Genomic DNA, 24,998 nt, shown 5'->3' with positions numbered 1-24,998 from the left:
CGTCTCTCAATGAACCTCTGGGAAGTTCTTTCAAGACTCTTTACAAAATCATTTCAGGTGACCTCATGAAACTCATGGAAATAATGCCAAGAGAGCAAAGCAGAAATCAAAGCAAAGGGTGGCTTTTTTGAACAATCTAAAATATAAAAATGTTTAGAGGTATTTCACGCTATTTGTTTATTATATAAGTCCTGTGTGTTCATTCATAGTTTTGTTACCTTTGGTGAGAATCTACAATTTAAATAGTCATGAAAATAAAGAGACCCATTAGACGAGAAAGTGTATACAAAACTTGGGTGTGTAATTTACCACGGCATTGTTTACATCATTACTACGTTCACTTTATGCATTTTAACAAAGGTCTTGTTTGGGAGCGGTGTATGCGTATTTTTTATTTTGTCTTGCAAAAACCTGCCTACGCACATAAACTTGAATCTCTCTAGTCTTTACTGTCACTCCATTACCATTTAGTGTACTTTCATAGAACTAATCTTTTTTTCCCCTATTTTCCCGTGGTGTCCTGAACGCATCGTGCTGTTTCTTTAAGAGGGCTGAGCCCGGAGTCTGGAGCGCACTTTTCATCTACCTGCTGTCTGTCTCTCTCCTCCGTCTTGATTGGCCCTCTGGAGCCAAATCGTTTTGAATGATTTCAAACCAGAAGACTTTGGACACAGAGGAGGAAGAGGAGGGAGGTGTTCCCTGGAAAGTGGGCAGGGTGAAAGAGGCTGAGACCTCTCAGTCCACCGAGCGCACCATCTCATGACAGAGTTTTTATCCGCGGAGGAACGCTGCAGCTGACGGCTAACCGCGTACGGGCGGTGGGATGGGGAAAGAAACGGACTGAGTTCGCTTTAACGCTCGCTGATTTGGGCTAAATCTCAACGTGTTTTATTATTATTATTTTTGTCCTATCACTTGTGTGGAGTGATGTCCAGCGAGGATGGTGTCTAAACTGTGGGATGCGGTGTGCTGACTGGACTCGTCGCTTGAGACTAATAGGACCAGACTGGGAATTCCTCGGAATCTATATCTGAACGTAAACAGTAATTACTGGAGAAATGTGAGTAACAAGTTGTTTCTGAGGTACAGTAAGGCTTTTATGTACCAGATCAGAGGGGTTGGAGGGCATTCAGCTCATGCACAGGGTGCCATAGCATCACATTAATATTTTCATTATTAGAACCAACAACATTTTCACATTTTGGACAATGTGTTCGTTTTTCAACATCCTTCCTCAGCTCAGGTTGGGTTAATTAAGGTTCTCGCAGTAAATTTCGAGCCACAGTATTCACAAACTGAGATTCAGATTATAGCCATGGCTAAAAATTCCTCTGAGGGGGCTAAGGATGACCTGAGCCAGCTGACGGAGGAGGACCTGCTGCGGTGCAGCAAGGAGGAGCTGGTGAGGAAATTAAGGAGGGTCGACAGCGAGAAAATGAACTTGATGATTGAGCATGGCAACATGATGAAAGACATCAACCGGCGGCTGCAGTTGCACCTGCACGAGATCAGGAATCTGAAGGAGGTCAACCAGAAGCTGCAGGACGACAACCATGAGCTCCGGGAGCTCTGCTGCTTCCTGGACGACGACAGGCAGAAAGGCAAGAAGCTGTCCCGGGAGTGGCAGTGCTTCGGCCGCTACACTGCCAGTGCTATGTGGAAGGAGGTGGGTGCCTACATGATGAAGCTCAAGGAACTGGAGGCCAACCAGGAGAGCGTGCTGAAGGAGAACTCCGAACTAAAGGAGATCATCCTCATGCTGGACGAGGAGAGGAACGGGGCAGGCTCCAGGAGCTCCATTGACAGCCAGTCTAGCCTCAGCAACCTGAACGGGGGTGCTGGGACGGTCAGGGATGTTGGAGACGGGAGCAGCACGTCTAGTACGGGGAGCGCCGGCAGCCCGGATCACCACAATCACAACCACGTACACAAACCCTCAGAAAACAGTAAGATGCCCACTATGAGGAGGTCAATGGATGATCTGTCAGCACTGCATCATCACAGGAGCATCCCCAATGGACTCAATGGTGAGTAGACTCATGGTGGTAACATCCTTGTCAAGCACTTGTCAAAAACACCACTAATTCTCGAATTTCCTAATAAAAGTTGTTGAGGATTGTCATGGAGTTTCCTTATTTAACTTCTCTGTCAAGTCATGAGTGGGGGGATCCAGGTGCACACTGCATCCTTAAAAGACATTTTCAGTCCTGATCTAACTCATCCTTTGAGGTCTGCCCTGATTTAGGTCAGTGCACTCTTGGTTTTCAAGGAGGTTTAACAGCTTCGAGATGAGGTACTGATGACTACCGCTCTCTCTGTGGTGGAGGAAGAGAGCTCCTCTCTGCTTTGGGCCCATTTCGCATGTATGGCAGGGGCTCAGAAATCAATGTCCCTGCAAAACCTAAATACATGGCCAGAAAGCCACAAATGCCATGGTGGGACACGAGGTCACTAAGCCTCGATTGGCTCCCTGTGATCTGTTTGGCAAAAGGAATAAACTCTGCTTCACTGGAGAGTAAAAAGACTCTATGTCTAACCGAAGTGTTATTTTTATTTACAAGGACAGGGCAACGGCATGTAGGAGCGGGCTCAGATCAGATCACATAGGCACATGTTATCCATCAGACATTCATCAGTTGTGTGCTTGGTAAAGCTGTGCAGGTAACAGATACAAAAAGATGAAACTGCACGAGGGAGAGCCGAGGGAGCCCTTAATCCAGATATTGTCATGCACAGCGGTTAGGGCATTGTTTGGCTCTTGTTATGTAACATCACTATTGTGTCTGCTGTGTCCTAGAGCCGCTCTGAGCTGCTGTTTAACCAGATGTGTATGACATTGTGTGCCCCAAGGCATTTATCACAGTCATGTACAGTGCCATGCAAATGTACTATTTTGTCATACTACAACCACAAACTTCTTTGAATTTGATTGGGATTTTATGCGAAGAAGCAAAATAGTGTAGCACATTGTAGTGAAAAGGAAGGTAATTGATTAATAGTTTTCAAACGTGTGGCCTGCAATTGTATTTGGCCCACGTGTGTCACTTTGTAGAACCACGTGGCGCTGAAATTACAGATGCAAATCTTTTCGGGATTGTCTCTATCAGCTTTACGCATCCAGAGAAGGACATTTCTGCCAAAATATTTTAGGCACAGTCAGACTGAATTGATAGCATCTGTGGACAGCAATTACTAGATTTTGCCACATTTCACTTAGACTTTGACTAGGCCATTCCAACACATGAATATGCTATGATTTACACCATTCCAATGTAGCTCTGGCTGTATGTTTAGGGTCGTTGTTCTGCTGAAAGGTGAACCTGCGCAGCATTCTTAGGTCTTTTGCTGATTGCCCTTCTTTCAACTCCATCAAATCAACTCTGACCAGCTTCTCTATGCCTGCTAAGGAAAAACTATCCCCACACCATGATGGGGCATTTTGGGCATATTGCATCTGGCTACAGGGCTTCTTATTGCTTTTTTTCAACATTTGGTTTGTTCCTGGTCCTTATGAGACATCAGATGCCTTCACAGAACAGCTGAATATATACTATATGGAAGCAAATCGTTACCATATTTCAAATGAAAAAGCATTTTCAGAAATGCTTTTTCATTTGAAATATGGTAACGATTTGCTTCCATAATACTACAGCTGCACTATATGTCTCAAATTTACTGTCAATACACTGCACTCAAAATCAATAACCGAAAAAAACAGCTTGGACTGCAATATTTGCAAATATTTTTTGCAAAAGTAGCAGGCATCCAGGCTTCCCATGCCAGCAAAATATTTGGTGCTGTATGCTTTTCAAAGCAGCAGGAAATGTTTTAAGTTGACATTGAGGTGTTTTAGTAAAGTCTTCTAAAAACTGTTACCTGTAACCAAGTTGTTTAATCACCAAAGAAACAGCTGTGGCCAGATTTAGTTTTTTTCTATAAAACGTTGCTTGGGTGTGAATAAAGATCTTTTATGTTTTCCCAGTATCTGGATTGAATACTCACTATCTGGGCTGTATGTCTGCAATAAACACAAAGCAGAAAGATATATATGCTGATTAATTATGTATGTGTTTTTGTTATCACTTGACTCTTCTGTTATATCACTGCACTAACATAAATATGTGAGAAATTTCATTTGGAAGAGTTTTTGTTCTTTTGATAACTTTGTTTTAACCAGTGCACTGGTAATGAGTTTCAAGGCAGAGCATCACAAATCTGTCGTCCTTGTAAACAGCTTCATTTGGGAAGGAACAGAACTGGCATCTCCTAAGATGCCATTTGATAACCGCAACAACACCATCCTCCCCCTGACGCTGACTCGCTATTTGTTACACATCAAAACGCAGTTTTCCTTCTCGGTGAACAATTCCCAAGAACCCCCTCAGATAGGAACCTAGTCATGACATGGGCTTCTCTGTGTGCCATACTGCAGGGAGAGATTTACTCACTTGGCTGGTTGAAATCTGAGAGGAGTGCCCATGTTGTGAGGTCGGTCGACCCCCCCCTTTGTTTAAGGTCTGCAATGGCGTTTATTTCATGCTGTCTTAAATGCCACTGGCTCCCATGGGCATTTAGGACACAAGCTCTGGGATTGCCACTTAAATGCTAAGTGGACAACATCTGTCTGCTTGCGAGACACATATACTGTCAGAGAAGAGGATGTGGATTAAATGAGTTTGACTATAGGGCTTCACACAAGGACCTTCCTCTTCTTTTTTTAGTCAAATCCTCATAGGAAAATTCACATCTTTTTTGGTCCTATGAGGAGCCTAAGCAAGGGGTTATAAGTAAAATTTGGGTTTTGGGGGGAGTGGCAGAATGGCAGTAAGGGGTTGGTTGGGGAAACTTTGAAGAGGTGCGGTGGGGGCTCCTGGAGGGCCTATTAAGCTCCATGGAGGAACAGTTTTGCAGACATCTCACTGTATGCTTAATTGAATCTCTTCAACGTCTGACCACCACTAACATCACCCTTTCCCCCCTTTTCTTCTTACTTTGTGGCTAAGAGTGACGGCTTCTGTTTAGAACAAAAACGCAGATAAATCAGAAAAGGCTGCTTTGAGTGCCATGCCATGGGTTTTGTAACCTAATGCATAATCATAATAGGCTTTTCAAAGTCTGCAATCAATTTTGGAGCCATGGAACCCAATTCCAGTAAAAGACCAGCTGATTCTGAGGCTGTCACAGAGAATTTGCATAAAACTCCCTCTTAGAGCCTTAAAAACTGAACTGAATACAGAATAGGATTAAGAGAAAGTGGCTAAGCGACACAGGGAACTGGTGCTTTGACAATGTCCAGATGAGCTGCTGATAAAAATCTCCTCCTGCAATAATGCTTGTTGACCTTTAGCAGCCCTTAAATGTTCCCCTGGCCTTTTAGCTGATGGTGGCTTTGAGAAGCAGTGTTTGTAGTTTAGCAGATAAAATTGCTCTGAATAAGTCAGTGGATGTTGTTTTCTCGCAGTCAGATGAAAGAGCAATGGTAAAATATCAAACGCGCTCTGACATAAACACATTCTGCTATTAGCGTTTTTTTGTTTGTTTGTTTTTTTGCTCTATTAGCAGAAATACTGGCAGTACATCACCCGTTGTATGATTATAACACCCATAGTACAGCATTAATTTAGAAATTGTTCCAGCCACGCTTTGTCGAACATTACAAACCCTAACAGTCTGGTTTGTCTGTTTTGGTTTTTAAAAGCTTGGGTATACCTTCGCGTAACAATGTCTTCAAATGTCAGGAAGGTCTCTTTTGAAGTGTATATTTTCCCTTGAGGCACCGCAGTTCTCATTTCAAACAGTAAATGTCACTGCAAAGGATAGGTGTTACTTTTCAATTTTTTCCTGACTTTTGCACACCATTTTCAGTAAATATTCCCTCATGTATTCATTCTTAACCGTTCTAATGTCTGTAAAAACAAATGTGCTTTCACACCCTTCCGCTCTTCTTGTTTGCGGCATATAACTTACAAAAATGGGGATGTGCACGGCTGACTGCATAGACAGAACACGACTCCCCCTCAGCAAGGTGGGCCCCAGTGTTATTTGCATGAGTCGTCACTAGTAAGGACAAAAACTGCAGACTTAATTTAGGTGCAACTCTATGATAAAAGCCAATGAGATTTTGAACTGATTCATAAAAATATAAATGGTACATTGGCTTTCTGTTGCTTCATAGCTGATCACATCTGAACAGTAATAAAAGCAATAAGGGAACATCTTTCCAGATAGTCAAATGTGGGGTGAGCTACTTTGTTAGCCATGTAATGCCATTGTTGTTGAGACTGTATATTTGCTATTTCTACTTGAACTCCTGGATCAGTGGTGTGTATCTGATGGGAAAATAAGATCAGGCTTGTATTTATGACCCCATGTAAATCAGGGTTTTAGTGCAATATGACTATATGCTGTTTTGTCAACTCTATTGATAAGAGACAGTGAGAGATTTCACAGTGTACAAATCTTTGATTATCTCTATGGCAAACTCTTCCTGCTGTCAGGGTTAGCATGATCTAATGCCATCCTTGGCAGTGGCTTGCATAAAAGCACACAGCAGTAGGGATGGGCAATATATAGATCAGCAGTTTTATCACCATGTTCTCTTGGGCCAGGCTATGGCATGACCAGGCTTCCACAATCACCCCTAACCCGCCCCCAACCACTCCAGTAGCGCCCAACCTAGACCCCCTTCAGGACGTAATATGGGGTGTTCAGGACGTGGTATGGGGTGCTAGGGATGCTTTTAGGGGTTGTCCAGTTTTGTATAACCAAGGCAAGAGCTGTGTCCACATTCTTGGCACAAGTTAAAGCTTGTTCGCAGTATGGGTTGGACTCAGCCATGGCTGCTCCTTGTCTCTGATCCTTCTAGTGGTGTTTATGGACAGGAACAAAAGATGTAGTGGTGGAGAAAAAGGTGTCTGTCTTGGGATGATAGTGTTTCGTTACAAAGTGGTAGAATAGGGAGGGAATTGGAAAGACTTATCAGACCTCGTCTGCAGTAAGCCGGGTGCTGATCCATTCACTCGTTCACATCCACCTTGAAAGAAAGCCCCGGGAAGATTCAGACCTCACTGAAGGGTTGGGATATGCTCGAATGAATTGGATAGAGTTGCTGGAGAGAGATGGCTTTGCATTTCCCTCACGGACCTGTTACCCTTATGGCCCAATCTCGGATATGCAGAAGATAATGAATGGATAGATGACTTATCTGGCATTTATGGCATTGATGATATATGTTATGGTAAAAATATTGGATTATTGTACTCAGTCAACCCTTCTTATTACATGTAATACTTTTAAAGACTATAGGGATGATTCTGTCTTCCACATTAGTAAATAATTCTTGATAATGCACACCTCATTGTAAATTCTTTTCTTATAGTATAGACAGGATGTGACATTGGAGTGGGTGGTACGGTGTCTCTTATATGAGTGCTTTGAACTTGAATCCTGCTCACCCGATTCCAGGTGAGCAGGATAGTGCAGAGACTAATGACATTCAAGCTGCATGTATCGACCTTCATTGTGATTACTACCTGAAAGCAGTCATCACAAAGTGTCTTGTCTTTACATGTTTTAGGGATTAGCTTCTGTTGTCACTTTTTTTCTCTGACCCGTCAGCTCATTCAGCTGTGCATGGCTGTCAAAAACCAGTCGGGTCAGTTGGTGATTCACAGGAGATTAACATTCATGAGACCTTTAACAAGACCTTCATTTAAATATGTGGCATGCCCCGGTCACAGGGGTATATTGCATAAATTGTGTTGTTCCTGAGAAAGAATTCCTCCTGGAAAGTCACTTAGGCTCAAATTAGGCTCTAATTAGACCTTTAATGAATTTGTGAAGGTGTTGAGTAAATGTGAACTATCCTACTTCCTCGTTTAGGGGATTTTGTTCTGTTTTCCTTTTCTTTTTCCTGGATATATTAGGGACCCTAAAAATAAAACCTCCCGATTAAACTGTAAAACCAGCCTCCCAGATGACTGCCAGTGTGTAAGTGTGTGTGCGAGTGTTTCATCACATTAACACAAATTAATCAATGTTTGAATGTCGACGTTTAAGCCCGACTAAAGCAGTTCTTTCTGTCACTTTGGGTGCAAACAAATCTTCATTTATAATCTTGGGGATTGCATGTTGGAAACCTATGTCTGTTTTTTGTTAAATTTCAGTATCTGTTAGGACTTTCGTTCAAAGTCCAGTTTTGGTATGTTGTGTTTGGTTTAAATAAACCTTAGTCACACCCCGGCATTCCTGAGTTTCTATTTGAGAGCTCCTTTCTTTCGGAGGAAACCAGAGGCTGAGCAACACAATTGTGTTTTCTTCTCTGCAGCTTTTTCAAGTCATTGTGCTGCATGTTTGAATGGCTGAAAAAAGAAATGGTTGACTGGGCAGGAAGAGGATGTTTCGGTCGCTGATATCCTGTTTGTCTACTCTCATGTTCATATTTCTCTGCTCCAAGTACGGAGTCATTTTCTTGTAATCCCTCAATGGACATTCAGACACTTTGTCATGAATCTAAACAGACACCTCCACGTAAGATTAATAAAATCATTGTTAATAAAGAAGACAGTAAGCCTTGTTAAAACCTATAGGAATTGCATCAGAAATTGTTTAAGTGTTTCCCTTGACATCTCTGGATTGTGTTTCCCTGGGATGCTGTCTGTCTGCCTGTGTGGGGCCGGTTGGCTGATAAAGCACAGATAATGGAGTACACATACACACACACACACACACATACACACACACACACACACACACACACATGCTCATGGAAGAGGTTAAGAGAAAGTGCAACAGAGGAAACTCAGCTGTGTACTGTCTTTGAAAGCTTGCCTGTCAGGACATCCCACATTCCAGGATAAACAAAAGAGGAAGTGGGTCTCTCTGCTCTTTGTGACACAGCAGGAATAGCGCTGCATGGAGAGAGGAACAGGAGGATGGGAGGGGAGGAAAAAAAAGAATGAAACTTGTCTCCAGATTTCTTCTTGAACTTTTGTGTCAATGTCTTATCTTACCTAGATGGCAGTCTTTTTCAGTCTTTCTTTCCCTTTCTCTATTGCACTCCATCTGAGTTCATCTTTCTCACGATTCTTGTGAACCAGCTGTCTGATCTGCTGTCCTATCTGTCCCATCAGCACAGCAGCCAGCCGACAGAATGAGGTTACGGAGCCAGCTTGAGTCTAGCACTGCACGGAGGCAGCCTTGCTTGGAGATAGTCATGGTGAAGATAAAGTGCTGAGGATCAAATCGAGCATCGAAACGGAGAACAAAGCAGGATTTAAATGACTTTGACCATGGTGTGGTTGTTAGGCTGATCTCCTAGGGTTTTCATTTTTTTCAGGTTCACAGAGAATGGTGAAAAAAAAGAGCAAATATCCTTTAAACAACAGTTGTGTGGATGAAAACGCCTTGTTGATGTCAGAGGTTGTTAGAACCAAGGAATACCATCTCTTAATGCACAACATGCCAAATTTTGAAGCAGATAGGCCACAGCAGCAGACCACCCTGGGTGCCTTTCAAATAAGAACAGGAAATTGGTTCTTTTGGTGCAAACAACATGAAAGCAAGCGTGCTTGCTACCCTGTGTCAGTGATTCAGCCTGGTGTTAGGCGTGTTATGGTTTGGGGGAAATTTTAATGGCCCACATTTGGCCTCTTGGCATCAACAGAGCATGGTTTAAATGCCACCACCTACCCGAGCATTGTTGCTGACCATGTACATGCCTTCATGCACAAAGTGTAACCCATCTGCTGATGGTAACATGTTCTCATGATCTTCGAGCGGGATGATGCACCAAGTCACAAGTTCAAAACATTTCAAACTGTTTTTTTTTTACATGAGTGGGTTCACTGTACTCCATTAGCCTCCATAGTCATAAGTTCTCATTTCAATAGAGCCACTTTAGAATGGGGAGGTCCTGGATTTGCTGCCACCAAATCTAGTCAACTCGGTGATGCTGTCATTTAAATATGGATCTTTGAGCAATCTTTCTGTCACCTTTTGAGTCTGTATTACGAAGAATTAGGGCAGTTATGAAAAAAAGAAGGTGGTCCAACCATCTGGTGGCTGGTGAGTTAATATGCCAACTTGTTTTTATAGAATAATGCCTGAGAAAAGCTTTTCTGAAATACTATAACAAAGGCTTTTTTTTACACATCTTTACCATGGGGCAAACAAATCTTTCTAGCACTGTAAATAGTCTGCTCTAAATGTAGCTGCTTCATGTCAAACAGCATTTTATTCTTATTATAAGGTAATGGTAAGTTAGGAAGTTTAAAATTATCCCCAGGAGCAGACATTCCTTTTATACAGCATACAAGGCAAATACTAAGGCACTTGGCTTTTTTCAGTTCTCATCTTTGTCCCCCTCTTTGTCTGTGCTGATCTGAGTGGATGTCCTTCTCTACTGATCGCTGAGCAGCACGCCGCTGGGGGGGCTGGGTGTTGCTCAGTTGCCAAGGCGACAGCAATGATCAGTGGGGCGAGTGGAGGGCACCCACGCTTAGCCTCAGAGTTAGTGAAGCGTAGGAAATATAAGACGTTAGGGGATGGGGATAGGTTCGGGCATAGTCGCCCTCCATGCTGGCTGACCCGTGCACAATGATGCCAGCTCCAGTGAGGTCCGTAAAGTGTTTGTTCTTACTGCATCAAAATTACTCATAAGAGGACTCCAAAATGCATAGTTTTTATTCACTAAGTGTATGTATTTCTCCTAAAATGTATGATATTTATCTATCAATCACTATAAAGCAGAACTGTAAAGTTTGTTAAACAAAAACCACTTAAAATAGCTAGAAGAACATCCTGCTCCCCTCAGGTTGGAGGTCAGTCTCTGCCTCAAGTGAAAGAATTCAAACATCAAGTTCCGGTTTCCCTTCTGGATCCAATCCAAGCACAGATAAGCAGAAGATATTGCATAGATGTATATACAAACATAAAGATTTTTCTGTAATAACTTATTTTTAACATGCAACATCTTACCAACTTCAAAATGCAGCACCTAACTAACTTGATACATTACTATTTGTGACATAGTATTAATAATCATCTTTTTTTGTCATTGCAACTTATACATTAAGTTATATAACTCATTAAGTTTTAGGATGTTTGGCAGATGATATTCAAAATCCACTTTTTGTTTGGTCCCCTTGTAAAATATCTCAATAAAATACCTCCTGTTATGGGGTTACGTTTCTTACCATTACATGCATAAAATAGTTTCATATAACCAGGCTTTCTAAAAGTTAAGCCAACATGGTGATTTAGTCAAAATGGGTCTGATTGTGAGTTGCTGTTTATTCTTTGACCTGTTTACTTTGGTCAAAAATCAATAGGCTCTTTACTATGATCTCAGTCAGTTGTTTAATTATTTTCTTCGACAAAGTGTGACATTCATTGTATGAAGCAAGGTGCCTTTAAAGTAAAGTGAATAATAAAGGAATACAGGTATTGGACTTGGAATTTTGTACAAGTGAGAAGGCAGATTTAATCAATGTGAGAGCATTGGTTGGATGGTGCTCTTTTTCTACCTTTTGTAGTTTTGTTTATTTCATATCTGACTTCAAAGGTTAAGAAATGAACGTCTGTGTCACGTGATGTTTTATGTCCACGATGTGTCGATTCCTATACGGGACCATAATTTCTCATATTCCATAAAAATGAACTGGCCCAAATCAGGATCATAACCAAAATAAACAGAAATTAGTTGTAATACAAGGTTTTCAGAATAAAATACAAAATCAAATTAGATAATATCCAAGAATCGAAGATTTTTTTATGGTCGTTCTTAATAATTCATAGAAACACTTGGTTACAAAAAAATAAACTGAGATGCAATGGTTTAAGTGTACAGGTACAAAATGATTCAATAATGGGTGGAAAATGAAAGCAGGAAGGGATTAAATGCAAAAACATGCGTACAAAGGGACAAATTAACTCAGGTGCATTGTTTTTTCTGATCTCAGACCACAAACCATTGGTATCAAAGCTAAAATACAACTTTGTTACACAGGCTTTAGCGTTATTAATCAGTTAGTTCACTGATGCTGAAATAAAAATCGGATTCAGAGTTTAGTAATAAATCAGTGTCTGTTTTTTATTAAAAGTAATTAAAACTTTATGTATATATCACCTTTCATTATAAAAGTCACAAAGTGCAAACTGCCTAAATGTAGTGACTTGGTAAAGTAGCTGAATACATTTTTCAAGATCTAATACTAAGCTTTAAATGAAGGACTTATGTTAATTTGCAACCTCTAAGCTTTTTCATAATTCTTAACCAAACAGTTCAGGGGAACTTGTATAGAACTCTTAATTGTTCAGTGCACCATGTCCTTTTCTTGTCCTCTGTAGTTTGTCTGACCTTAACCAACTTGGGCTGATTTGTTTTCTTTACCCTTGTCCAGAGACGTATTGATCTGTGCCACATGCCAGATTGTAGCTGATTAGGATGCAAATAACAGACACAAGGAGGGTTTGGAAAGAGTAACTGGGTTCATGTGGTGCAGTGACAATAATCCATTTGGGACAGTACCTAAAAGCCACTATCAGCAGTTTCATTCTGTCTATGCAACACAACCATTGACCTTCAGCTGCAGCTCAATCCCAGGTTGCCATAAGTCAGCAGCTTGAGCCTGGAAGGAACATTTGGATTTTCTGTCTGTCAGCTCTTTGGTTTGGACCGCTGTGACACTGGTGGCTGAAGTCAGCAGAGGTCTTTCCCTCTTACTTTAGTTTATATAAAGTGCTGTCACCTTCTTCCAACCTCCAGACTAACAGTAATAGAGTGGTTTCCTGAGTTCAACATGACCTCCGTTTCTAACATGATACATAGGCTGTCAGACCGAGAATATAAAATGCTCATTGAGAATTTGTGTGGGATGTGCTGTGGTAAATAAATATTTAAGCACTTCAGCAGCATGACTTTAATGCAGAACTGTTGTGCATGCAAAAACATGTGAAACTGGCAGTGGGCCACTAAGATGGATAAAATAACTTTTGACTGTCGGCTAAAACATCTGGAATGAATTTTACAGTCTGCAGCACTATTGCTCCATCCTCTGGAATCTTTTTTCTTCTATTTGGATGGTTTCAGGTAACATTTCTCTGCTGTTCTGCAGGCCAATTTCCTCTTGCAGGCTGGACTGTGTAAGTAAACGTGCATTCTTTTAGATGGTATGAGGGTTAAGACACACCTCCCTCTCCTTGTTCTTGTTACTTTTACCCTGGGACAAGGCTGGTACATTTGGATGACAGTTGGAATCAGGTGTGAGGAAGATGCAGAAAGAGGATACCCTGGAAGATGTTGTGGAGTTTGATGACAGTTTCTTCACTTTCAGACTTTAGATAGTAAAAAGAAAGACGTTTCTTAGTTTAGCAGGTCATGTTTCACCTCACAATCAGATGTCAAATGGCGGCTGAAATTCCAACAAGAATATGTTACAAACACCCCTACCTACCTGACCCAAAGTTTTAGCTTATTTGAACTGAGACAAATGTTGGACATTCAATTCCACTGACTGCGACGATTGTAAAGCGCTTATGTGAAAGCTGATAATGCAACTACACGGAAAACTGGCTTGTCTGGCTGAATCGATAACTGGCGGCAGAGGGAGAGGGATGCAAACACAAAAGCTTTTTATCTTCTCATCTGTTTGCATGTATCATGGAATTAGAGGATAATTGCGTTAGCATTAATGTCCATGCAACATCCGCCAAGGGAAAATCCGGAGATGTTCCCAGGCCTTTTTCCGATCCTCTTAAACACCAGAGTCACCTTTGGGGTGTGCAAATGTAGAAATTGGATCTGATTGTATACTGGCTACGTGGCTATAGGAGGAGATTATTACATAAAAAAGTTGCCTTTGGTTTAGGATTTTGCTTATTGTAGGTTGTTAGGAGAGATAATATCTCTCATTGTGAATAGTTTTTTTCCAGATGGCTTAATAAATTTGCAGAGAGCTGCTTAATATAAGATGAGGCAAATTAAGTTTGTTATTCATCTCACTTACACGCTGAGAGGAGCCGACACCCATGACAGACAATTACTCTCCTTGTCTGCACTGTGGCTTGTTTAGTTCTGATCTTAGTTCTGCCATTGGCAGAGTTCAGCATCAGCACATTTTTGACCCAGGCACCAGTTTGCAAGTCTACACTTAAGTTTAAGTATTTGGTTTTCCCTATCTTTATGACAATGTAATTACTCTTGTAGTATCAAAGAAATAAAATTACTAAGTTTTTACTTAATGCTGTTTTACAACTTGTTCAGTAATCAAAGAGGTTCCAAGCTAATTACATTATATGTCAACAAACGGCTGTCCTGGAATGTTTTGGAATCTTTCCCCAAGTTTCCTTGGTTTATCTGTTATTGTCTGAGACTTAAAATGATAGTGAAAATATATCTTGTTCTTGTTCACCTCGAGTGTTTGATAGAACCTCAAGGTTTTTCTTTGACTGTTGCCATCCGTGTTCTTGGAAGCCAGAATTAAAATGTAGGAATTGCATTTAACTATTAGCTCTCACATGTTGACGTTTTACTAGCTTAGTTTATGAGACAACTGGTTTTTTAAGTGGTTACTCGGGGAACAGACATTTTTCTGTTGGTGCTTTGGTGAAAGTTGGAGGCTTCACAAGATAAAGCGTAAAAAGTATTTTGCTCTGTAGCCAAATTTAATTTGTCCCTTCAGGGTAGCTGTATCGGCATTAGATATTTTACAGATTCTTTTAAGTTAGAGGTTGTTATTATATTTGCTTCCGGAGATAACTGTTTGCATCTTCACTTCAATGAATAACAGATTAGTTTTACAGCTTAGGGCTAGTAGAAGTTAAAATATGTCATACGCTTTCAATCAAAAAACGTATCGTAAACCTTAAGGGCTATAGTTGGGGTTAGGATTACAGCTATGGATAGGGCTCAGTAGCTAATACTGTGAAGTATATTTCTACCTAAAAGGGTCGGATACTGGCTGGGCTTGAGAACAGCGCTTCCTGTCGGATGCACGGTAAACAGCCTCAAGAGGCCATTTGAGGAACGTTGGATTTTGGTATTTTCAAACTTGGGTTTCGGTGACATTTTCAAACTTTGTCTTCTACTAAAAACCTGATGCTGTTTACTTTCTCATTCTTTAGTAAAACAAACACAACAAAAGACGATTATTCAAGCACATATACAAAAACATGTCTAAACATGTATGTTACGATAATAATGTTTTCTATCATGGCTTCATGAACTTGATAACAGATGTCAATAAACTCAAATTGATGGGCTACAAATTATTGACTGACACACTGCCAATAAACATACCCCTTACCTGTGGCAATCTTTGCCAGCACCCATCTCCATTTTGTAATTACAATGAGGAGCAGAAAACCAAACCAAGCAATGAGGAATTTTAGATGTTTCACGGTGTTATCCACCACCATCTAGAGTCTCCTATCTTGCTAAATCTCCCCTCAGTAAACAAAAGATGTAAAGGAGATTAAGCCATTGATGTAGCTGTGCCATGGCCCGCTACAGCATGGCAGAGGGTTTGAAGAGGATGGCTTAAAAGGATTTTTCAAAGTGGGATCCAGTGCTATATCTCTGCTCCTTTAAATACAAAGCACGTAGCCCTGTGTATGATAGACGCGGTATAAACCGAGGCCCTCTGTGAAACCCTTCAGAATACACAACAGCATTAAACAGCATATACACTTGATGAAAGTGCTCTTAAAGTGGTGTAACATGGGCCAATCATGGATGATAGGCAAGAAAGGAGAAGAACAGTCTGAGAGATTTTGCTGAGGTGAACTTTTGTAAAGATGTAAGGTTTGAGATCCAGGAGCAACAGAGGACACTGCAGAACAAGCGCCGTTCTCTTTCTGCTTGTTGCTAGGATACTAGGCATCCTTTTTTCGCTATTATGGGGTGTGCGGTACACTACTTTCACAACCTCGTTTAGCTTTGCTCATCCCCACTGTCCACTTCTTTAAGCTTATGATAAATTTCTCCTGACAACTCTTGTTATGTTGTTCTGTGCAAAACATCTAAACAAGCTCACTCCTGTTGCAGAGGAATGCAGATAAATGGATACTGCATTTCTTGCTGTTGATTGCTGTAAAGCTATACTTCTTTAAGAAGGAATGCATGCTTTAGACCCGTAGGGCCTTCCTATAGTCAGTTGCATGTACAATCAGGAATAACGTCTGGTATTAGATTGGGAAACAGAGTTGGACTGTGTATGTGTAACCTGAAACAAGATGAAAAGGTGCACCACAAGCATTTTCCATGCAGAAGTTAATAATTAACCGTTTGCAAAACACTGGAGGAGTAAAACAGATGGATGGAAAGGCTGATGTAGGAGGCTATCTGATGCCCACATCAGTAGCCACCAGGGAAATCACAGAAGTTTACAAAGTTAAGAATTATGTTGAAAAGGGGAGAGATGGTGTTTAAAAAACAGGAGGTTTGAGGCTATGTAGGGTGAGCAGAAGATCTAAAGGCTCAAGCAGCGAGGGCTGGAAATGAATAACATTTAAACTAAAAAGATGAAAGGAGAGATAGAGTGCAGCAGACATGAAGCTGTGAGGAAGAGCTGTGCAGAGGGACAAGAAAAAAGGAGAGCATGTAGTATTGGAGAAGTGAGGAATATGTGAGAAAGAGACATTATTAACAAGACATGGAGAGATGCAAAGCCCTGACAATTATTGCACCAGCAGTGCTCTAAACAACTCAATTCACAAAGCAGTTCCTTTAAAGAGTCAGTGTTGGTCATTTAAATCCCTAGTGGGTTGGCCAGTAACATGGTAAATATAGATGCATCAGCTGGATTTTCTGGCTAATTTATGATCACTGGTTTTCACAAAGATTTGGCTCACCAATACCAAGTTCAGCCGATTCCAATTTTTGTTAAAGAACTAGGGCTGCACAATATCAGGAAAACATGTAATTGTGACACACCTGCTGATTACTGTAATGACTGCATCTGTTATGATAGATAGATACTTTTCTTTACTCTCAGCATCAGCTAGAAACATACATGTGACATGCAGGCATGGTGTCCATCCATCCATCCATCCATCCATCCATGTTTTACACACACTCACTCTTTCAATTTAAAAAGATTTTAAGGAGCTTGTTTTGGCGAGGTTACAATGCAGCTGGGAGGGGATTCATAGCGTTTGGGTTTTGGGGGCATGTGTTCGATATCTGCGTCCTGGTTGGGGGTGGCCCTGTGAGGAAATTCATGTTGGGGCTCATGGGGTTGAGATCGGAATTCATTGGGGGGTTGGGGACTGTTTCATCCTGTGGTGGCTCTGGTTGGCGGGCTTGTTTGGACCAGATAGACCCCTCTTTTGTACATGGCCCCTCTCCGGATGAGGATGGGGTTCGCACTAGTCTGGGCTGGTGCTGGGGCGGTCTGCTTGTCTCTAACCCCGAAGGGAAGGGGACCACCTCCTGGGTCATGGGGCCGGTTGCCCCTATGGGGTATCTGCATCTGGACCTGGGAGTATAGAGTATGCATGGGGAGTGTGAGTGAGTGTACAATGTCCAGTGTTGTTTGTCTTTATGTTGGGTGCGTGGGTATGAGTGTTTTAATGTGTACGGATGAGGGAGGGAATGTGTGACCGTGATTGTGTGTGCCTGTTTTTTTTGTTTCAGCTTGGGTCTTGGACTGCTCCCTCTCTTGGATCAGCTTAGGCCCCCCATCAAATGTGGGGCCTGTTTCCTCCACGCCACACTACCTGCTGGTGGTTGGTGTCTCGGCCTGCTGGTGTACTCGTGGTTCTCGGTTACCGGGTCTGGGTGCTTTGGGGTGTGTCGGCTCCTGCCCGGTGGCTGCTTGCCGGGGCCTGGACCCCTGGGCTCTGTCGGGCCTCTGCTTGGGGAGTGATATGTCCCGGGGTCTCGGGTCCCTGGATCCATGGCTGGATCTGCTCTGGCGCTGACAGCTGCCGGCGGGGCCTGTGAGCTCATCGCTGCAGCTCCCTGGGGCTTCTGCACAGTGGCTGCAGGGTGGTTCTCCTGGGACTCTCCCCTGCTCTTCTCTGTGGGGGTGGCAGTAGTCCCGGCGATGGTTCTCTTGGGGATCCTGTGCTCTGGGGGGCCTTTGGGAGTCTGGCTCGGATCTCCTCCGTATCTGTCCCAGGTCCAGGGGGGAAGGTCTGTGGTTCCTCATACTCACTATTGCATATTTGTATGGAGAAACCTTGTATACACATGCACGCTCTCACTCAGACCCACAGGTGTTTAGATTCAGGTGTTAACAGATACACAAATGTTCTATATTGAACCGCATTTACCACTGATTACATCTTGCATTGATAAATACCATGCACCTTTTGGTAAAAAAGCTGTTAATATGAATGTTTCTGTATGTGTAGAAGCAAGCAGGGTGTTATTTTGTATTCTCTTCATCATTCTTTCTTTCCTCCATTCTTTTCTGCTTCTCTCCCTTTTTCCTTTTTGCCCCACCTCTCTCTTTTTTGTGCTACTTATTTTTCCCTTTTTATATCTGTCTCCGTGTCCATAACAATTTAAATAATCCCAAAGCAGTTTCTAATAAATGTTCTTTTATAAATATCAAGTAGAGCATTTAAGCATTAGCTGTAATGCTCTAACTTGTCAAAGTACTACTAATTTACAAGCTTACATTTTAAACTTATATTGTTGTTTAGCACGCCAGCTAAACATACATCACAATTGATATTGCTTTACTTCAAATCTGATATTTTCAAAATGCTGCCTACATTTTCAAACCAGAATGTTCTATAACAAAGGTCAAAGGTTAAAAACAATTAAACAAAGAAACCTTGCTGTAAGTCTGTTGCTTTATCGCACCTTAATGAACTACGCCCATGTGGTAGATAATGGCTTCTTTTTGCGCAGCTTCTATATGAATGGCGATATCTACGTACCCTGGTGGAGTTTGAATTGAAAAAAGATCATATTTAGGAGTTTCTGATGGGACCCAATCAGGTATTTTGGTCAAGAGCTGATTTTTCTTTGAATGTTGACTTAAAATGTAGGTTCACTTTTTTATCTAGGCAGACAATAAAACTATATAACTGTATTTTTTAAAGAAGCATTAGGAATGTTGAAAAAACGGAGATATCTCCAGTCGTTAATGTCTAACTGCTTCTCTAGGCTGTGTACATACTTTTTACCTGACATTTATGACTATACTATAAACTCCCTTTGTGCATTTCATTCAGTAATGAAATCCATCAGGGACAACACTCTGGCAAAGTGAGCCTGTTTCACCATTCATGCGGCTCAGAGTTCATCTGCTTCTACGCTGTTGTACTATTAAATATCTCAGTGGTGGTCTGAAGTAGACTTATTTGCAGTTCTTCTATTTTATGAATTACACCCATCACAGTGAAACATTTATCGTGAAACTCCCACTTTTGCAAGGCTGCAGATGTTTTTGTTTTTACGGGAAGGACTACACAGAGATTTTACATTTCTGAGGAATATGAATCAGAAGAGTACGTGCTGACAGAAACTTGGATGAAAGGTGCATTGGGTGGAGTATTTTGTCATTAGATTGTAATAGATTGCACTTGAGTGAGTTACATAAGGCACGGACCAATCCCTTTTTTGCTACATCGCCTCAAGGACTTCCATATGTGGGTGGAAAAATGGTCATAGATGGGTCAAATGTGACTTTCCTGAAAAATAAAAAGTTTTATGCAAAAGAAACAAATTCCTTCGTCTAACATAACACTTTCACTAATATTTTTTGTTGACCTGCAATAGTGGACATATTTATGTTGTTACAAGCTGTTGTATTTTTCTGGTTATTTTGCTGATGGCACACAGATTAAAGAAAGCTCTCGATCCATTACTCGCCCCATTTGATCCTCTACATGCTTTCAGGGATGTTGGGCCCTTTCCCAGAACATGCTGTTTGTCCAAGCCAGGTCACCATTTTATCAGAGAGGTGATGTACCAACAAGAAAAGAAACAAATTCACACCTACAGGCATTTTCCAGTCACCAGTTAGGCCAGCCTTGATTTCAATCGAAAGGGAATCTGAACACATTCATGCACGATGAACAGGGCAACTCTCCAAACAGAAAGTCTTTTATTTCAAAGGAAAACTTTAAGTTTTTTAAACAGGAGAGTTTTGCCAAGGACAAAAAGCTAGCATATGTTGCTGTATTCTAATCTGGGGCTTTTACAGTAAGATGATTAAAGGTTCGAAAAGCCTGCATTTAAAAAAACAACACTAAGGGCTTATTTAGATCATGTCGGAGCTGATATAACAACCCTTTTTGCAGCAACTGCAAAATGATCAGATTTAGTATTGCTGATTTTTGTTTCTCATAATACATTTGGTCATGTAAATATTAATACCCCTCCGCTTCACTTTGGTTCTGGTGGTTACTTCCAGCGAGTTGGGAAAGACCGCCTGCTGACCACTGTCTAGTCCTGACCGTTAGCGCTCCCTGCTAATGTGAGCTGACACCGTGACTCTTAAAGGACAGCTGGCTCTGCAGACGACAATAGACACAGAAGAGTATCTGACTCAACCATGCTGGCTAAGACAAACTGCTTTTTGGCTCAAGTTTGCTACATTCTTAAAAGCAATCCATGCAATAAACATAATTCTCCTTTTTAATCATTGTGGCCTTTACAGCTGTAAAGGCAAGATAAACTTTGGGTGGCTTTTAAATTTTTTTGTCCATTTTTATCACAATAATATTTTAATGTTTTAAAACTTTACACCTTCTAATTTATTTATGCATTTTAATCACTCAGTGCTGCTACAACTAGCACCAGTATCAGTTATGAAAGTTTACTGTAATGACTGAAGGAATTTTTTCCTATAGGCTATTCTGACACATAGAAGAAATTATAAAAAAAAGTAATAAGGAAAACATACTAAGAAGGTATTGAAAGCCCCTTCCTCAGTAACACTGTGGGATCTTTAATTGTCTTTAAATTATTATAGCTGTTCTAAAGGAAGGGCAGAAAATTCTTGAGGTCATGGTCCGAGACAAGTCCAGGCTGTTTATGTCAACAAGGAAAAGGCCTCCCAAAATCAAGTGTTTTTGATGGGATGTGTTTTAAAATAAAATCGTAAAGGTTCTCATTATTAAACGTCTGGAATTTTATCAATGATCTGAAACACAAAACACAATTAATCTAGATTTAATCCCCCAAACGGCATCCTTTAACAGCTGCTGTTCCGATGCACTCGCATATTGCAAAAGCGCATCCGCGCATCGATCCAAATCGGTTAGTCTTTATATCCCTAGTTTAAAGATTCATAAAATCGGGTTCGCTCGAACCATTATGATGTTTTTGGGACTGGAGCAGATGATTGATGGTAGAGGTTGTTTTTGGTCTCGGCTCCTCTCGGACTAACTGTTAGCATTCGCAGCCAGGGCAAACTTATGTGAGTTTACACATTTGAAAATGACAAGAGCGCCATTTATTCTAAGCAAAATCTTAACTTATTTTAACTATTTAACAGATCTTCACCTCAAAATCTCAAACTATCCCATTAATATAACTAAACTTGTGCTAAGCTGCATTTTTACCTTTTTAAAACCCTTAACTATGTAGTCAGTTTCAGAATGGCACCTTCAAAAAGATTCAAGGTCACTTTTAGAGAGCGATCAAAGAATCTTTTAAACGTTGAATTTTCTCACCAGTTTGTTCCATAACTCACCCCCAATACAAAGGTTATAGAACCCAATGGCAGCAGTTTCAGGCTTCGCTTCTTGTTTCTTGGTGTAATTTGTTGCTCATTTGCAGTATTTAAAACAAAAAAAGCCTTCAAAGCCATTGGCTACTATATTGATTCTCCACGCTGCCCCATCAGTGGAAGCATCTAACAGTGTTGCGCGTTCGCCCATGTATCTACGATACATTACGATAATCCCTATATAGTAAAATTACCAGTTGATGGCTTTCCATTAGCCTTTATGAGATGTTTGTTTGTCAGCCTTTGTGTGTGGGCAGATGGAGTCCCACTGTGGTCTTCATCCAATTGATTCAGGTCAGGTTAACCATCTGGCTATAAACCTCTAGTTTCACTTGCTAATGGAATTTGTTCCTGTGAGTTTCCTCATGCTTGTGATATCTGTGTATATGTGTGTGTGTGTGTGTGTGTGTGTGTGTTTGAGTTTAACGCTTAGTAGAAGCAACACTAATAAACCTAATGGCTGTGAAGGCAGACAGGGTTTAGGCCTATTAAAAGGATGGAATGCTTCAGCTCTACAGTGGCACTTATGGATTGCGACACTTATAATGCCTCTGAATAATTTATAATGGTACTTAAAATTCTTCCTACATGCTGTCTGAGCTACAGTTAGGATATAAATTTAAAAGCTCCGTCCTCATCTTATCAGTTTTAATACCCTAAACCTAAAAACTGTGTGGCAACAAGAGCCATAAATGTTTTTATCATTTAAAAAGCACGGAAAGGGTCAATGTTTGGAACAAGAATGTTTGATGTAGCCATTCATCCGCTGCACTTAAATGTTTACTGGCATAATTAATCAGTGTCATGTGTTTGGAGCAGGGTTACACCGGGTTGCTGCTGTTTTTTGTTGTTGTTGTTTTTTATAGATTGTGTTCTGTGTGGAGTGCTTAGCACACCAGAATGCAGCCACTGTGTCAGCGCTTAGCTCGATTCCTTTTCACCTACTCAATCTATTGTTTTGCATTAAAACTAATCATGACCAGGCATGTCACAATTATTATATAATCACCCAGCTAATTATTTTTGGATTATAACGGCCATTTAACACAATCCTCATAATGGCTTCTAATAATTCCTTTAAAAAAATAGACAAAACTAATTATCTCATGATTTCTGCTCATTTTTTTAATGTTTGACCTTTCTGCTCAATTTCCACCTCATTTAGCTTCTTTTGCGGCTTTTGTTTAATAGCACCTAAGTGAAGAATTAACACCACCTTTAATCACCATCTGAAGTCATTCAGGACACAAATGACATCCTCTCTGATTAGAAATGCCTTATGTAATTAATAAAATGATCATACTTTTTTACCCTCCATCCTAAACTAATCTTTCAGCTTGGACCAGTTGCTTAGTCCCTGCTGCTGAAAAACATCCACCATAGCAACACCTTCAGGGTTACCATTGCTCTCTGTGCTTCCTCTCTGATTAATGCCCTCCTTGCTCTGTCTTTGAGTTTTGGTTAGTGATCCTCTCTAGGAAGGTCTGTTGAGGTACCATGTGCTTTCTATTTGAAGATGATGGATTTGATGGGGCGCCACGGGAGCTTCAAAGATTTGAATATTTTTTCACAATCCCACCCTGACTTGTACTTCTCAACGACTTTGTCGCTGAGTTGTTTGGAGAGATCCTTGGTCTTCATGGTGTGATGCCTCTTGCTTAGTGGTGTTGCTGCCTCTGAGGCCTTTCTAAAAGGTGTTTATATTGACAGATCATGTGACACTTACATTGCACACAGTTTGACTTGATTTCACTAATTATGTGACTTTTGAAGGTAATTGGTTGCACCTGAAGGGGCCTCATAGAAAAGGGGGAAGATACAGTACATATGCACACAGTAATTTTAGATTTTTTCTTTTTTTAAATTCTTTTTTATATATATATTTCTCATTTCACTTCACCAACTTAGACTATTTTGTGCAGATACATCACATAAAATAAGATTTAAAAAAATTAAACTGCAGGCTGGAATGTAACAATGTAGGTAAAAAGCCAAGGGGGGTAAATACTTTTGCAAGGCACTGCCAATTTAATGGTGCATCTCTACAACAGAGCGGAACTCATAGCTGTTGCTTCAGGAATTAAACACCTTCAAATTCAGTTCATAGGAGGAACAAGTCATGTATTTTGTAATTTTTCAACCACTTTTTTTCTTGACTGAAAAGGCTCTGAATTAAATTGTTTACAGTATTATTTGGAAATTGTTTGTACCTCCTCATGCTGCACATTAGCTCTTGCTAACCAGTTGTTCGGGAAACACCTTGACCAATAATACCAGAAACAATTAGACAAGTTTAGACACCTGAGGATTGCTCGGGAGCTCCCACCAAACGGGTGGCTTCGAAGACATGTTTCCCTTCAAGTCATCTGTCAGCCCTGCAGATGGCAAAAAATCAGAAGGAGCCTCTACTAATGTTTTCTTGTCAGAGCTCATTAGATATTTCTCAGCTGGAGGTTACTGGGCTTTTATAAACATTACGCTCTATTCCACATTTCTCAGAAATTCTTCACCTTTCTCTTTAGTTTAAATGTCCACAAACATATAGATATGCTTTTGCATTTCTTCCAAAGCAACATGTAACCAGAGACTTCAAGGATTAAAAATGTCATTTTGCTGCGGCTTCTTACAAGAATCCTGGTTAAAAATAGCTTTTGCATCCGAACATGTGCGTAGGTGATTTGCCCTCCTGCTTGGACGCGTTTCACACTGTTTTGTCAGGCAGAAAATTATAAGGACACATGGGTGACATTTAGGCAGTGGGTTGTATTAATACTGAAGGGGTCATCTACACTGTAAACAAATTGTTTTAGAATTTATGGCAAATTATAGCAGAAGTTGCAGGAAATGCACTATTAAAATACAAAGACAGGGTGATATATTGTATTTATAACTGTCAATTTTAAAATGAAGACCCTATTTTTGTTTATGATTAATTATCATAAAAATGAATAAAGTTCACTGTAAAGGTTTATATGGTAAATAATCTTAGAACAATGGAAATGCTGTTACTTCAATTAGTCCTTGAGTACAAAATACAAATTTGACTGAAAGGCATACTGTAGTTTTAGTTGGGACTGAGATTTGCAGAAACTTACCGGCAGCTGTAGAAAAAAAATCATGGCTTTGTCTGTCGCGGTCAGTATGTTGAATTTCATATTAAAAATCTTTCAATTCCATACTTAGAAACCTATTTTGTATGGTTCATTTTTCTAAAAATCACTGTAAATCTGTTTTGGTAAATAACCTTTAGAAACTATGGAAATACCGTAAATCTAGATAGAGTTTCAGTAAAACAAAAATGAAAAT

The 24,998-nt window shown here is 40.6% G+C and overlaps 1 protein-coding gene across 4 annotated transcripts in view; it reads left to right on the top strand.

The window, feature by feature from the left end:
* The first annotated feature begins 574 nt into the window (after positions 1 to 574).
* ccdc85cb (coiled-coil domain containing 85C, b) overlaps positions 575 to 24,998 on the top strand; it is a 59,712-nt gene continuing 35,288 nt past the window's right edge. For 2 of the 4 annotated variants that reach the window (XM_047389054.1, XM_047389052.1), the window contains exon 1: positions 575 to 2,027. In XM_047389054.1, the coding sequence (XP_047245010.1) occupies positions 1,316 to 2,027 (712 nt within the window). In that variant the 5' untranslated portion in view covers positions 575 to 1,315. The remainder of the gene's footprint in view (positions 2,028 to 24,998) is intronic. The other 2 variants (XM_047389053.1, XM_047389051.1) reach the window with 1 other exon arrangement.

The sequence above is a fragment of the Girardinichthys multiradiatus genome, chromosome 15 (genome assembly GCF_021462225.1).
Source record: "Girardinichthys multiradiatus isolate DD_20200921_A chromosome 15, DD_fGirMul_XY1, whole genome shotgun sequence".
Lineage (NCBI taxonomy): Eukaryota > Metazoa > Chordata > Actinopteri > Cyprinodontiformes > Goodeidae > Girardinichthys > Girardinichthys multiradiatus.
This window is presented reverse-complemented; position numbering and strand designations above follow the sequence as displayed.